The following is a 15731-nucleotide window of genomic DNA, read 5'->3' as shown; positions in this document are numbered from 1 at the left end:
AACCTCAGAAAGTGAAATCAAGGATAAGGAGAGACTGCTGTACTGTATATGTAGATGTGGGCGTGTGTATTTGGGAACTAGTTCAGGCTCTTAGCATTGAATACCTAGTAAACTGATGTCTTCCGGTCTCTTTGTCTACTTCCCGTTACAAATCTATCCTGTACAATACCCTTTCCACTTTCTCATTTATCCACTCAAAAATTGAATGTTTCCTCTCTTCTTATGAAACCAAATTCAAATCTGTTGACATGGCACTTTTAACCTTGTTTTTCACAATCTCCTACCTCTGGACTCTCAACCCTCTATACTCTGCACCCCCTTACCGCTCAACCCCTACCCCTCTGTTTTAACCTACCCAAATACTGTCCAAAGATTTTTATCCCTTTTTTGGAATGTCTATTGTCTTTATCAATTCTATTAATTATCTACTGCCATTTATTGTCCATTGATTTCTCAACTGTTTATCTCCCAACTGAAGTACAATTTAAGAAATTCTTTATATGAGACTGCATTTATGACAGTCCTGAACTCATACAACCAAACTCATGTATTAATGTGCTCTTGTGTCAATAGTTTCAGATGATTATATAATTGTAAAATATTCAATAATCCTTGTTAGTAACTATGCTTACAAATTAAAGGAAAAAAATAACAAGTACCAAAAGGAGCAGGTTAACCTGTAACTACATAATTTGTAAGTTTAATGCTTATAATAAAAACATTTCCTATCCATTTAATATTTGTTAATGAGCCTTTGTATTGTTACCCTTTCAATTTCAATGGCAATTTTTACCCACATTTGTTTTCTTCCACACCACTGTCCTGTAACCTGGTCACCCTGCACTCTAGGAACACATGTTAAGCTGAAATTTCCCTTTCAGTGACTGAAGTCCTACTCTCTTCTACATAACCCAGCTTAGCACAGAAGGGGAGGCCATATGCACAGAACAATGAACTAGATATTAAAATTAGTTTATTTTTCTACTTAACTTTTAATAAATGAGAAGAAACACAGTAGTCTGTCTCATAAAGAACATTTATAATACATAACAATCCATAAAGCCTCATGGTGAGGTAGGAACAGCTTTGGAAACAACGCACAGTCAGAAAACATACAAAAGTTAGGTAAAATGTTGCAGCACTAAAGACATTTTATCTGCATCTGCATTTCATGAGATGATAATTGCATTTAACTGTGCCACATCTGGCCCAAAGGACACCCTATGGCAGACACAGAACAACACAACATGTAAGTTTCATAAAGAATCACAGAATACACTGATACACTTCATTGTGCTGTTTCAAGGCAGAACCATAACATGGCAATTTTTTGTGTCTTTTTATATATAACCACATATTAATTGTATGTTACATTCCCTTCAGCATCTTTTTGCCAAAGACACTAAACCATAAAGTTTTTGGTTTAAAAGTTTAAATTGAATGACATACAAAAAGCTCTTGTGCCAGTGAAAATGACTGCTAAGTATTCCAGAGCTTGTTAGTAAAACTAAATAGCATTGTCACATAATATTGGTAGAGCTACATCAAAATAGTGCTGTTACAATTCCCATTTCAGATGGTCAAACACTGTATGACAGTTTCAATTTAAAAAACGAGAAACCCTCCACCTTCCCAAGAGTTTTAACACTGTTTTATGACTTAAATGAAACTCTATTAAAATAAATATTTCTATATGGTAGGATTCTTCTCCTTATTTGCGTATGTATGAACATCTTAGGACAGCAGGTAAATGACATTTCATCAAATGGTATCTGCTTAAAAACAGTAAAAAGCTTCAACTCAATACCAGTTAGCCTACTAAATACTTCACATTAGATTCCATAGGACTTTTCCCTCAAAACTTTCAAAAATTCAAAATTAACTGAGGATGTTACCAAGATACAAACATATTAACATAGTCTTCTACCTGTTGTGATTTTCCAAGGTGCTCTTGATGGAAATCTTTCCCGTTCAAATTACACACCTTAGTTATTCAAATAGATTGTTTTCTAAAATGTTAAAATACATACAGCAAAGTGTTTGTGAGTTTTTGACTATTCTTTTAGGTTCTAGTCCATACTTTTATAGTGCAGATGCTCTTCAAAAAGAAACCTTATTAAAAAATCATATAAACTAAAATGTGACAATGGAGAATTAAATCTCTCTCATCACTAAGGCGGCATTTGGCTTGGAAATAATGTCTGGGTTGATTTTAATTCAGGCACATGTAGCACCTCCTTCTTACTAAATTGAGACAACAGACACATTTCTAAACACATATTCTAAATACACTGATCTTGCTCAAATATAAAAGAGCCAGCAGGCGAGATGCACCTCCTAAAACTGATGCAGTGTTATAAAACAGCATTTAAATATTGGGTTTAAGTCGCCTAATGATTCATGGTATTTCCCTCATTTTCTTGCAGGAAGGAATAAGCTATTTTGGAAAAGACACTTAAATCCCACAATATTTAAATATAAAAGCATTTTTAAAAAAGATAATGCTAATATAGCTAAAAATGGGTTAGAAAGTGCATTGTAAAGAAATAAATAATTCTCTGCTAAAACTCAAAAGGTGAGTCAGTGCCCACTGATTTTGCTATTATGACAAAAGTCCTTTGAAAAAAGAGAATCCTATGGTACCACTTTGTTACATATGAGCTACTTAAAATTATCAAAAGTGAAATAACTGAAATCTAAAGGCTGTTACTTTCAAAGCACTTATGAGAAAAAAAAAGCCCTTGTCCCATGCTTATACACCATTTAAAAAAATCCTCTTTCGGTCGATGTCTTATGCATTACACAACCTTTAAGAAATAGACCCAACAGAGCACTGTAAAGAAAACCTCATTGAATGTAATATATTTCACCAGTTATCCTTTTGTATCATTACTGACATGTTTCTATAACATAAACTGTTTTGAGATCTTCAAAAAATGGTTTTGTAAAGTGTTAAATCAGGAATGTACTTGATACAATTCGAAGCTTTCTCTTGTTCACCCATGAGATTCCCCAATTTCATGTTTAAAAAAAATGTTTGCAAAATTCAAAGTAACTACCAGTTTAGGAATTGAAATACACAATATCAGAGGAAAGTATTAAATGATAAAGATGTATTGCAAATTGGCAGGTTATGGTTTTGGCCCATTATAGCAAATGTGAACTTACAAACTGTGTTCCTAAAATTACCTCATTCTCACTGGAAAAATCGGGTGTTCTTAAATAGGCCCATTGCCAGCAATAGGCTTACACTAGGGAAAAAACACACCATCTACCACAACAGATCATCCCTTTAAAAAGTTAACTGTCAAATGCCACCATTTTCATCTTAAGACCCATTAGATAATGAATTATTTCAAATCCCAAAAGGTAGCCATCCCAAAAGTAGTCAGCTATAAAAGTTACTAAAGTAGTCAGGATACCTCGTTTCTAGAAAAATAGAGCTATACATGATAACTGATATTAATATCCATCCTTTTGAGGACAAAAATCTAGTTTCTTCACAAAGCATAACCCCTCCCTATCAAGAAAAATATAACTTAAATACCGTTAAATAATATTTGTGTATGGATTTGGAATCCATACCAACAATGAAATAGCTAAGAACAATTTCCTGTGTAGATATTATGGCATCTTGCAAGATAAGCTACTATTGGAAGATCTGAGCAATGTCAAGACAGAATGACTTATAGAATCTCAATTATTAATTGTGCCGTAACTAAGTTTGCTTTTTGAGAATTTAATATCCAAACTGCATTAACCTTCAGATTCCTTTTTTCTCCCAAGTCAATGGCTCTTGGCAGAGCACAGGCATTGCTGGTTGGGCTCAGACAGCTCTGTTGAATCCATTCATGATTGGTCACTGTGAAAGGACTAACTCTGAAGTTATTTTTAAAACCCACAATTTAAAAGATGAGATTAATAAGCTTTCATTTAACATGTAGTTATTAGATTAAATTTAATGTCCTTAAAAATATTTACTGTATATATTTTATGAGTAAACTTTCAACTCAATGTTCCCAATGCCAATCTTTCAAAGAAAGTAATGCTGGTGAACATGTCCATGTTTTAGACCATGTTTTTTTTTTTTTTAAAAAAAAGTTAAAATTCTCAGAATAATTTAGAAATGTAGTCTGAATATTAACATACAAGAATCTAAATATTTAATTTGGTAAACTTTCTTCCCTGCTCTTACTCCCCATATGCCCTATTATATGTACACTACAGTTCAATTTGTTAATTATTTCACTATTTGTTAGAATAATACTCAGCAATATAAGATACAGAATAGTAACTGATCTTCAGTATCATAAATACCCCCATGTGAAGAAAAAAAGGAACTTTTCCTAATAATTTTCATGAGTCATTCTTAAAATGTTGCCATTATGCTATGCAATGATCTCAAAGGGCAAGTAAATATTACATAAAATGTCAAAAGAAACAAACCTGTTGATGAATTTTTAAAGTTCCAGCATTTATAATTCTAATAAACAAAATATAACACTGGGGGAAAAGAAAAGCAGAGAAATTCCAGTAACAATTTTATTTATCCCCCTAATTAATTTTTTACCATGGAAAAACTGGAAATCAAACGTCATTATGTTATATAAGGTTTATACTTACTTTAAACAAAAATGTAACATAGTGTTAAAACTGGCTTTCCAAAACTGTTACAGCATAGCTGTACTCTGCACTAATAATCACAAAGTTGTAATATAGAACTCTGTTAAGCAGTCCCATTATGTTCTTACAAAAATAGAATTAAACTGTGTGACCAGACAAGGACTTCTATTACACTACTTGGCAAACATAGAATTTCAATGGAGTCTTTTTCCTCTTGTAGTTTAAAGCAAAAGTCAAATATCACATCTTTTCCAAGACTCACAAAGATGATTCAGGTTGTTTGTTTGGCATTTTTTTAATCTCTATCACAACAGCAGGGATGTTTTCAACTTTAGTCCTCCTGGGCTGCTTCTCTAGATTGTCACTAAGTTCTAAACAAGAAATGCTAACTGCTGGGGCCTTTTCTGCATCCTTTCCAGATTGGGCTTGTGGCCGTGTCCCACAACATTGCTTCAAAGCACACTGAGTTCTGCAGGCAAGTTCACATGGGACTACACTTGACTTAGAGCCTACACTAGCAAATTCAGGCTGAATGGTAGTAGCATGAATTCCGTGATTATGGAAAACGTCTTTAATGATCTTAGCCACCTGCATGTATGATGTCGGGTCTTCACATTTTATGTGAGCAGTGGCAATGATTCTGCTTCCAGCAAGTTGCCAAACATGTAATTCATGAACTTCCTCAACTCCTTCAACATCTCGAAGTTCTTTTATCAAATTTTTGATATCAATTTGTTTAGGAACAGTTTGGAGAAGAATAAGAGCAGACTCCTTAAGTAATGGATAAGTTGTGTAAAGAAGTATACAAACCATTACAATACAAAGAGTTGGATCTAAATATAGCACCCAGCAAGGACCAGCCTCATAAACTGTTGCATGAGTACTATTAATTAATTCTACAAATGCTTTGCAGGGGTCAGGGGTACATGGGTTCACACACATCTCCCCTTCAGGACAACCTTCCCAAGAAAAGTAAAAGACTAAGGCATTTACTACTACAATCACTGAACCCAAAGCATCTCCAAAGACATGCAGAAAAACTCCACGCATGTTAAGCTGTCCAGCTTTATCATCATCATCTTCCAATTCCACCTGGTCAGGTTCTCTGATAAGATTCCCATTCACTTGTACTTCCATTGCATCATTTCTGGACTTTTCTGGATCTACAAAGAAATAAAAATTCTGTATCAAACACATCTAAAGTGTTTATATAAACATTCTTGCCTAATTCCATTTAAGTGACAGAAGTGAAAATTTTTCATAAAACATAATAAGAAATGTGCTCAGAGTGATTTAATATAAATTGACATACTGGGAACAAGCCAGGACATAATGGCCAGGGCTAAATTAAGTCATTAAGATGATATTGCTTCCCCATACTCCTAACCACCCTCCTACCTTCCCACCTCCAAATAAAGTTCACCTTTTCTGTGGAGGTGGGGTCCTGTGAACATTCTCCTATACTTGTTGGCATACACCAAAAAGAAAACAAAATTGAACGCTATCACCCAAAATTAAACGCAACTATGGATAAATCTAATACAAATGGCTGACCTGACGCAGAGGTCTAGTCACTTTTCGTAGTCATTAAGGTGTTAACTTTTAAACTTTTATCATTTATATAAATGATAGTCTCTTGATAGAAGAGGTTTAGAAACTGACAAATCAACAATATAAACCTATCAGCAATCACAGAGACTTCAGGAAAAGTTGGAACTAAATGATCACTATCTACCCTACTAGCTCCTAAACCAAACGTACGGATCCTTTAAAGGAATTATACACATCAGAGCAGCTTAATATTCTTTGGAATAACACCTGGCAGAGTGGGAGTGAGAGGAAATTCAATTGTTTATTAAACATTTTCAATGTACAACTTGAATTTCATTAACATGATATTCTGCATCCTGGAAAGAGGAAAACTGTCTATGTGGTATCATACAACTAGGTAAATAGATGTAAATGGAAAAAAGTGGAAGGAAATACAACAAACTGTTAACATCACTGAGCTTGGGTAGTAGGGCATTAGGTTGATTCCTTTTCCCGTCTCCTTTCTTTCAACATTCATTTCCCAATTTCCTTCAAGCGCGCTTAATGTTTAGAATGAAAACTATCCATTAAAAATATAAGATGAATAAATTACCATCGCTTTTATCTTAGTACGATTATGAAAAATCCTAAAGTGAAATGTTAAACATGCCCATACACGTTCTAAGTCTAGGATTTTCAGGATTAGGTTTAGATTTTAGAAAATTAACTGAAACATACATTGCTGCTCATGATAGAAACCTTTAACGAGGGTTTTGAGCTCAGGAAAGTCAATCACTAGATAGCCCCGAATACAATATTAAGAAACTTGTTTGAAGGGCATAAGAACTACTTGGGCAGAGCAAGGTTCCTAACAGCCAACAACTGAGGACCAAGTGGGGATTCTCTCCGTTTCCCAATAGGCCCAAGAAATTAGCATTTTTTGATCCTGCTAACGCCAAAATCAGGCAGCCTCTTGAAACGACAGCCTGTAAAGACTGTTAAGTGCGGTTGCGGACCGCAGCGGGCTGACGGTCACCTCCTGACCTTTTGCCCGCTCTCACCACCACGGTGCCCATCTACACTCCCAGACGCGCTCCCCCGGCTCCTGACACCGGGCTGAAAGGGGGGCCGCGTCCTCCGGGCGAGGCGGGGTGTGAGTGCCGGAGCGGGAAGGAGTGGCCAGGTAGGCGGCGCGGCGCGGTCGGCTCGGACACCAGGGGGCGTGCTGGCCATCCTGCCCGGGGCCATCCCGGGGTCCGGGCTCCCCAATGCCAACCACCTGCGGCGGCGACTTTCTCTGCTCACCTGTCCGGTCCAGTTTCAGCCCGTTGGAGTTGCTGCTATTGGCCACCAGGATGTTGGTCTCCTCCTGGTCGGGACCCTGCTCACCTGGGGCCCTGTTGTCGCTACCCCCGGTGCGGGTGCTCTTGCCGCGGCCCCCCTTGGGGAGGCCGTGGCTGTGCCCCCCGTGCGAGTGCCCGTGGCCGGAGTCGTTGCCGAAGCCGCTATGATGGTGGAAGAGGCAGAGCCCCAGCACGTTGACCACCAGCCCCGCCACGCCGACCCCGAGGACCACCAGCGGCTGCTGCATCTCGTGCGGCTCGAGGAAGCGCTCGATGGCCTCCAGCAGGATGGCGAAGCAGAGGCCGGTCAGGAAGATGGCGTTCACCAGAGCCCCCATCACTTCGGCCCGGATCCAGCCGAAGGTGTTCTTCTGGGTGGCGTGGGTCCGCTGGGCGAAGCGCTCGGCCACCAGCGCCACCACCAGCGCCAACACATCCGACAGCATGTGGAAGGAGTCGGAGAGCATCGCCAGCGACGAAGTCACCCGGCTCACCACCACCTCCAGGACCATGAACATGAAGGTCAGCATCAGCATGCACAGCAGCCGGCCCCGGTTCCGACCCCAGCACCCCATGGCTGCGGCTCAGGAGCCCGCCGAGCGCGGCCCGGACACTCGTGAGGCGGCGGCGGCGAGGCGCCGAGGGCCGGCGACCCGGCGACGGATGGAGGGCGGCGCGGGGCTCTCACCGCCCGAGCCGGGCCGCTCGGGAGTCTGCCGTGGGGCCTCGGCGGCCGGACAGGGGCGAGCCCGGGGTCAAGCCGCCGAGCCCCCGCGCCTGCGGGCGTCCCCGGCGGGCCGGCGGCGCGCTGCTCCTCAGGCGTCCGTCCTCGGAGCTGGCGCGGAGGCCCGGCTCAGCCCCAGTAGCCCCCACACCTAGAGCGGGCGGCGGCGGCGCGGAGCTGGGGCTCCCGGAGCCCGCGGACCGAGAGCCGGAGCAGGAGCAGGCGAGCGGCGGGGGCGGGCGACCAGCAGCTCCGTGCTGCAAAGGCTCCAAGCATCTGCGGGCTCTCCACGCAGGTCTTCCCCTCGCTGGTCTCCCTCCGGAGTCGCTCGGACCGAGGAGCCAACGCCTGAAGAGCTAAAGAGGCGGCGGCCACAGCAGCTGCACTCGGCACGGTATCGGGCGCCTTCTTCGCCCCCCCGCCTTTGCAGACGGTTTACAAAAAAACTTTGCTTTGCACTCGGAACCCCCGTTTTCACACGGACCCGAACGTGACAAGGCCTCGCCGTCCCGCCCACCAGGCCCGGCACGCTTCCCCATTGGCCAGGATCCCCTCACGACAGCTGTCGCGCCCCGCCCATCAGCGCTCACTATTGGATGGAGGCTCGGCGGGGCAGGAGGGGGCGGTGTCACGGCGCCAACAGATGGGGGCGGGGCCTTTCCCTTCAGGAGCCGGGCGTGGGCTGGGGGCCGCGGCCGGGTGCAGCGATGGACGTCTTGGGGGAGGGAAGGGGGCGCGGGCCGCGTGCAGCAGGAGGGGGAGGGACAGGGCGGGGCAGGAGGGGTCCCCCAGGCGTGGCGGGGCTTTTGCTCTGGGGCTGCGGGTTCTCGCAGCCCCCCGCCGGGCAGCAAACAGACTTTGATCCTCCGAGCCGGGTCCACGTGGGGCGGGCCGCGCGGCCGCTCTGTGACAGACGGCAGCCTGGGAGGGTCCGGGAGGGGGAGCCCTTGTGTTCGGGGCCCTCGGGTGGGCGCTCCTGTCCGGAGAACCGAGATTAGGCCGACAGACTCGTAAACAAGTGCAGCACGTAACTTGTGACTCTGCTCAGCACCTAGCTGAAGAGTTAGTTCAGGGCGGTCCTGCGAGGGGCTGAACGGAATCTTTGTAAATGTTTCAATAAAGCAGATCACCCCTATCACCACCATCCCCAGGAGAGCTTGTGTGAAGTACGATATTTCTGTTACTGATTATTTAAGGACCATTTAGGGTACAGAGTTAAAGCAGGAGAAACCTGGGTTCTGGTCCTTGCTTTGCCACTAGCCAGCTGTGTGACCTTGGGCCAGTCAACCGATCTCTCTAGACCTGTTTCTTCATCTATAGGATTGGACAAGAGGAACTCTTAAGATTCCTCCTGACTTTAAAATTCTAAGGCTCTATGACTTAACATTTTATTTATAGGCTAGAAACAGCAGAGCCCTGTGTCGGTTGCCATGGGGAAGGGGAGGAGCAGTAAGAATACAGAAGAATGAGCTTCTGTCCAGGTGAAGGTAAAATATAAACATATAAAAATTTAAATTACTATGAAATACTCCTAATTGTGCCAACACTAGTTTAGATTGGATACATATGTGCTGTGCTATGAGTGGAGATTAGCTAATTTGAAAGTGAAGCCTTCCTGCTTCATAAGTGGAGAGATGGCTGGACTCAGAGTGGCCTGAACTGGACTCCCAAAGGCCTCACCACAGCCCCTGAACAGCAGGAAGGACCTGGAATTGCTCTGGACTGCTGGAAGACAAAGGTAGTGCTAGCCAGTGCCTCGGGGTCTGTTAAATAAGGCTTGTTTGGGGGCATGTTTTTTCATTTAAAAAAATATTTTTATTATTTCTATAAAAGATTTCTCACTTGTGTATGGTGTGTTTCTTATCTCCCCACCCAGACTAGAGAGCCAGATCCTCATCTATTTCTGTTCTTCTGGAATAGAAAGAATGGAGGAAAATTTCTGAGACATTTATTATGGAAGAATTGCTAGGACTTGATTAACGGGATATTGGGAGAGTGAAAGCTGATGAGGAGAATTTAACAAAGATAGTTTTTAACTTGACAAGGAAAATATTGCTTTAAACAGGTGAAGAAGTTGGGAAGGGGGTGCAAGGAGCTGATTTTAAGGGGAAAATACTGGGCCTGTTTTTAAGGTGCTGAATTTGAAGTCTGGATGGTGGCAGCTCTAAGGAATGGGGAGATGGGATTGGGGACTTCCATAATCTCCTCTCCTTTGGTGTAGACAATTGATGTTTGTGTGCTCATGTATGTAAACACAGCTTCAAACCTCCTTCTAACCAGCTGCTCCTATATAGAAATTGGGGAGCCACGTTTGGGTCAAGATATCGTATGGAAATGGCCAGGAGGCAGTTGGAAGACCATTTTGCCTCCTATTGGGAGGGGCTGTGTCCCTTTATTTAAAAAAATAGATTCCTTTATGGAGTTCCCTTGTGGTCTAGTGGTTAGGATTCAGTGCTTTCACTGCTGTGGCCCGCGTTCAATTCCTGGTCAGGGGAACTGAGATCCCTCAAGCCGCTTGCGGGGTGGCCAAGGCGGGGAAAAAAAGATTCCTCCAAGTGTGAGAGCTTAATGCCCAAAGAGTAATCAATAAGGAGGTGTAGAAGGCAAAGATTCTCAGCAAACAAGGTAGCAATCCTTTCAAAAACAAAGCGGACTGAATTGGGAGATGTTTAGGCTCACATAAAAGCAGGCTCTTAGGTTCAATTCAACTCAGTAGTCACTCATGAGAACCTGCTTTGTGCAGCGTCTTTTTTTTTTTTTTCCTCTTGTAAGCCACTTCCCAGACAATGTGCTTTATACTCTCATAACCTAGAAGGGGGGAGGGGTGTCAGAGGTACATTTTCCACGTTGGAAAAAGTCATAATCATGCATTCCAGAAAGAGTAATATCATTTATATAACAGCAAAACATTTCAGTCAAATAAACTTTTCTTCCCCCCACCCGGCATAGTGTAGTCAAAATACTTCAGTAGCTTGACTCAAATTTGTCCTTTTTCAGCTGGTTATCCTAGCATAGCGTTAACACAGCCAGAAGGGGGTTAAAATGAAGAGAAACCATACCATTATTCACCACCACCCCTGGAAGTTGTGGCCCCAGGATGAGTAAGATGGCTTGGCTGTTTCTTCCTAATTCTTGAGAACTCTCCTGACAATTTGCTTGGCTTCCAAACTGACTAAACTCAGCATACTTTAAAGATGAGAAAATAATGCTTCTTTTGGAAAAAGACTGCCAGTTTGAGTGAACGTCAAATGTTTAACACAAACTTTGCAATTTCAGAGCCCTCTAAGACCTCTCCCTGCTCTATCAACGCCAAGCTCCTCCAAATTGGAGCTTCCTAGCTCAAGGATCTAGCCTGCACGTTATCAACCCAAAGTGTAGTTTAAAAGGATTCCTGTAAAAAACAAACAAAAACTGCTAAGCACAGACACACCTCTGAATCTTGGTTTTTAAAAATCATGAGTGTATGAAGCTGTACCGTCGACAAACAGATGAAGAAAAACATGTGAAAACCAGATTACATTCTGACTTTGGTTGATGGCAAATCACTTCTAATGTTCAATCTTGAGGCAGAAATGATGAAGAAATCAGATCTGTTTGTTTTGTTTTGGAATGTATTGAATAATTATTACAAATATAAACTAAAATCTCTAGCAACAACATGAGGGCCAAGGCTTGAATTTTTAGCTGCTTCCTGAGGGAACAGGCAGTAGAAAAAAGAATAAACAAGTAACAGTGCAGTAATAAAGCCCAGAAACATCACAAAAGGGCTCGGAGGTATAAGGGAAACCATATGAAAGAAAGGGTCAGAGCACGAAACCCTACTCGGAAGCAAAGGAGAAACAGGAACAGGGTAGGGAGTAGAATGTACAGTGAGAGGCCCAGGAGAAGCACTGAGCTTTGTGTATTTGTTGGTTAAGCTAAAGAATGGCAGGTGAGAGTGAATAACAAAGGAAAACTCATTTTTCTTAGAGACTGAAAACTAGATCCAAGATCTCTGGTCATGCCTGGAAATTAAATCTAGAAATAAAGGCCCTGACACCTATACAGAAAGGCTTGTTAAAAGCATTTGTGAATTTTTTGGGTGCAGTGTTATGTAATACCAGAAATTGTGGAAGGCACAGTTAGTCAGTTTTAAGGTTTAGGCTGACTGCCCATTCTTTCTTTAGCCCTTCTACTCTAGGAGCTGGAGATTGTAATTAAAATTCAAGGTACAGAAGTTTTAAAAATATATAATTTAATTTAAAATGTGTTTCTATGACTCTGTCCATTACTTATCTATAAAGATGATGTTGACCAGTAAACTATTTTGAAAGTATTACACGCCTAATGAGTTTTAGAAAGTTCAGGGAACTGTTCCTTAAAAATTACTGACTTTGGACAAGTTACTTAAAACTCTCTAGGCCTCACTTCCCCCATCTTTTTAGTGAGGCATTCTGAGAGATGGCCACTTCACTGGAGTTAAGATGTGAGTAAAGGAGATGGTACAGCCTGCCTGATACTCTCACGGTGGGTGGGAGTGGGAGGCTTTCAGGCTACCTGTACCTGGGGTCACCATGAATCCAGGGCTGAAATTTTTAACTTGCAGATTCAGACACCACATTTTTATCATTTTACCTGGGGTAAACTGATTCACACGGACTCAAAATGGACTAATTTGCCGGCCATAACCCCCCCTTTATTCACTTTGTCTTAGAGGGGAGAGCTCATTGCACAGAGCCTGCCTCTCTCTTGCGGGCAGGGCCTCTCAGAAGCAAGGTTGTATGGGGAGCAGAGAACTAGGCCAGAGGAGTTGGATCTTCCACGGAAGGGAGCGTTTCTCTCTCCTGAGCTGTTAGAGTCTCCTGCCTGTCTCTGCACATACACTCTGCCCTCCTGTGTCTGAGTTACACTCCATTTTGCTGCCAGAGTGATCTTTTCAAAAAGATCTGATCCTGCCAGATCTGATCATTTCAAAATACACATCCTCCTCCACCACCACCACCACCACCATCACAGCTGCAATCCCTCCGTGGCTTCCCAGTGCTCTGAGGAGACAAGCCAAACTCGAATGCACAGGGCTGGGCATGGTCTGGCCCTAGCTGCCCTCCCCAGCCTCATCCCATCACTGCACCTAACAGGCCTGGCCTTTCTGATCACTGTGCCTTTGCGTGCTCCCTCCTGCGAAAACAGCTGTGCACACACTGTTCCCTCTGCCTGGGACACTCTTCCCTCCCTTCTTCCCCACCTTAGTTCTTGCTCATCCTTCAGCTCTCAGCTTAAGGGCCACTTCCTCAGGGAAGTTTTCTGTAAGCCCTCTGACTGGGTCAAATCACTCTAGTACAAGTTGTCTTGGCTTCTTGTCCTGATCTTTTGCCACACAGAGCAAGGATGCAATTTACATTTATCCATTTGAGTATCTGATTAGGCTGTAAGTTCCATGTGGGCAAGGGCAGTGTGTGCTTTTGTTCATTATTGTATCTATCCCCAGCCAGCCTGGCTCAGTAAGTGTTTATTGAATGAATGAATGAATGTTGATAAATTACCTTTCTCAAGCTTAGTAATTCGTGTATTCATTCAACAGATCCTTATTGAATATCCATGGCTCCTTGTCTAGACTGGAACATGAGAATCAGAGAACCCTTTTCTTCTAGACAGTGTAGAAAACACTGTGACACAATCTTATTAATTACCTCATTGTTTTCTTTACTTCAAGCAGGCTACCACCATTTTGCTGTGATATTATCTCATACAAGGTGCAATTAATTGAGTGAAGCTAGGACCCACCCTTGAAACCCACCACGGCAACATTCTAGGTTCTCATAGTTTTCAGAGTACTTCCACATCCCTTATTTAAGGGGCTTGATGACCCTATAAAGTTTGCAGGGCAGATTCTACAGATTATGGGCTGAGACTCCAAGAAATGAAGAAAGTTGCTCAAGGTCCCACTGCTTTTGAGGCCCTAATCGCACCAGCAGCGTGTTTGTTTTTAACTTCATACCCAGATTTGGGAGAAACAAACTCAGTTTGAGGCTCCAGACCTCACATGCACTAACTACTACAAATCTATCATTCATCTCAGTTTTAAAGGTCTCTGGTTCTATGATTTTCTTATTAATTTGTAATTACTATAAGGACTAAGGGGAGGTGGCCTACTTGTGAGTGACACCTCTTTAACAGGTCACTCCAAAATCTGATTCTCTAGTGGTGTGTTCCAAAATTGGGTCCTGATCACACACAACTCTGTAGAGTGAATTCCTCATTGTTTTGCCTACTGCTTTTGTGTACCTCTTACTTTCAATTTCTTTAACAGCTGGGATGCCTTCCAAAGGACTAACATTAGGGAAAATACTGACCCCTCACCTGGGGTGGCTTATTAAAATGCTGATGCAGTAAGGTCAGTCGTGGAGCCTGCCATTCTGAATTTCCAATAAGCTCCCGGGGGATGCCAATGTTGGTGTTTCCCAGACCACACTTTGAGGACCAAGATGTTAGAAGCTTTTTTGTTTTTGTTTTGTTTTGTTTTTTTGCGGTACACTGGCCTCTCACTGTTGTGGCCTCTCCCATTGCGGAGCACAGGCTCCAGACGCGCAGGCTCAGCGGCCATGGCTCACAGGCCCAGACACAGCGCGGCATGTGGGATCTTCCCGGACTGGGGCATGAACCCATGTCCCCTGCATCGGCAGGCGGACTCTCAACCACTGCGCCGCCAGGGAAGCCCGAAGCTTTTTGTTTTAACCTTGGAAAGAGGCTATTCCGTGGAGTTAAGCTATTCCCATGTCAAAAAAAAAAAAAAACCCTCAAACTTTAAAATGTTTTGATTTTACTTTTTATTTTATATTCATCTGTCATATTTGAATTTTATTTTGTTATAAATGATATCACTTCTATATTAAAATTTTTAAATGAAATCAAATGTCTTATCCTTGTAGGAAAGCACGCCTTAAAATTAATCAAGGTCCAGGTGTGAATATGCATTTCAGTTTCTGCCTTCACTGTGTCAGAAAAAAATAATTACTTGGCAGCTTTTGGAAATATTTTTGTTATTCTGACTAACATGAATGGCTCCCGAAGTCTGAATAATAGGTTGGGCTGAGGACTCAGAGTATGACTGGGGGTCTCTTGCACTCAAACCTTTCATTATCCAACATGAAAAGCCTATCAATTACTGATCAAATCCTCGTAAGGAGCCTAAAAGACGTAAAATGAATAAGGGGTGTTTAATATTTAGGCAGCACCAGGAGCAGCAATAGTCACCAAAAAGAGTAGTGGGAAGTGAGGTTAGAGATGCTTCCCTCTGCCTGTCTGCTGATTCTAGAAGAGAGCGAAGATCTAGTCTCATGGTAGCTGCATCTACAGACCATTCCCATGAGTCCTTGTTATTGACTTTATTTATGCTTTGCACTGGCTTCAAGGCTTATTCCATCACAAGGTCAGAGTTGACCATCTCTTAAACTCAAGAGAGACATATTTCAGTCCCCAAAGTGCCATTGTCTTAAAAGTGACCACAATCAAAACTATGGGGATTGCATTTC

The 15731-nt window shown here is 42.6% G+C and overlaps 1 protein-coding gene across 1 annotated transcript; it reads right to left on the bottom strand.

Annotated features, from left to right (window-relative positions):
- Positions 1-956: 956 nt before the first annotated feature.
- On the bottom strand, positions 957-8711 carry SLC30A1 (solute carrier family 30 member 1). The gene is made up of 2 exons (XM_067729036.1): positions 7459-8711; positions 957-5786 (listed from the first exon to the last, which is right to left on the bottom strand). Exons 1-2 carry the CDS (start codon positions 8069-8071, stop codon positions 4882-4884), a joined length of 1518 nt encoding a protein of 505 aa, XP_067585137.1. The 5' UTR covers positions 8072-8711; the 3' UTR covers positions 957-4881.
- Between the last annotated feature and the right edge of the window lie 7020 nt (positions 8712-15731).

Source organism: Pseudorca crassidens, chromosome 2, assembly GCF_039906515.1.
Source record: "Pseudorca crassidens isolate mPseCra1 chromosome 2, mPseCra1.hap1, whole genome shotgun sequence".
NCBI lineage: Eukaryota > Metazoa > Chordata > Mammalia > Artiodactyla > Delphinidae > Pseudorca > Pseudorca crassidens.
Note: the sequence above shows the minus strand (reverse complement) of the source record. Positions and strands in the feature narration are given on the sequence as shown.

Excerpts from the sequence above, each read along its gene's own strand:
- SLC30A1 (XM_067729036.1), bottom strand. The coding sequence starts at position 8,071 with ATGGGGTGCTGGGGTCGGAACCGGGGCCGGCTGCTGTGCATGCTGATG. Across the intron at positions 5,787-7,458 it reads GCTGAAACTGGACCGGACAG|ATCCAGAAAAGTCCAGAAAT; the intron begins GTGAGCAGAGAA and ends ATTTCTTTGTAG.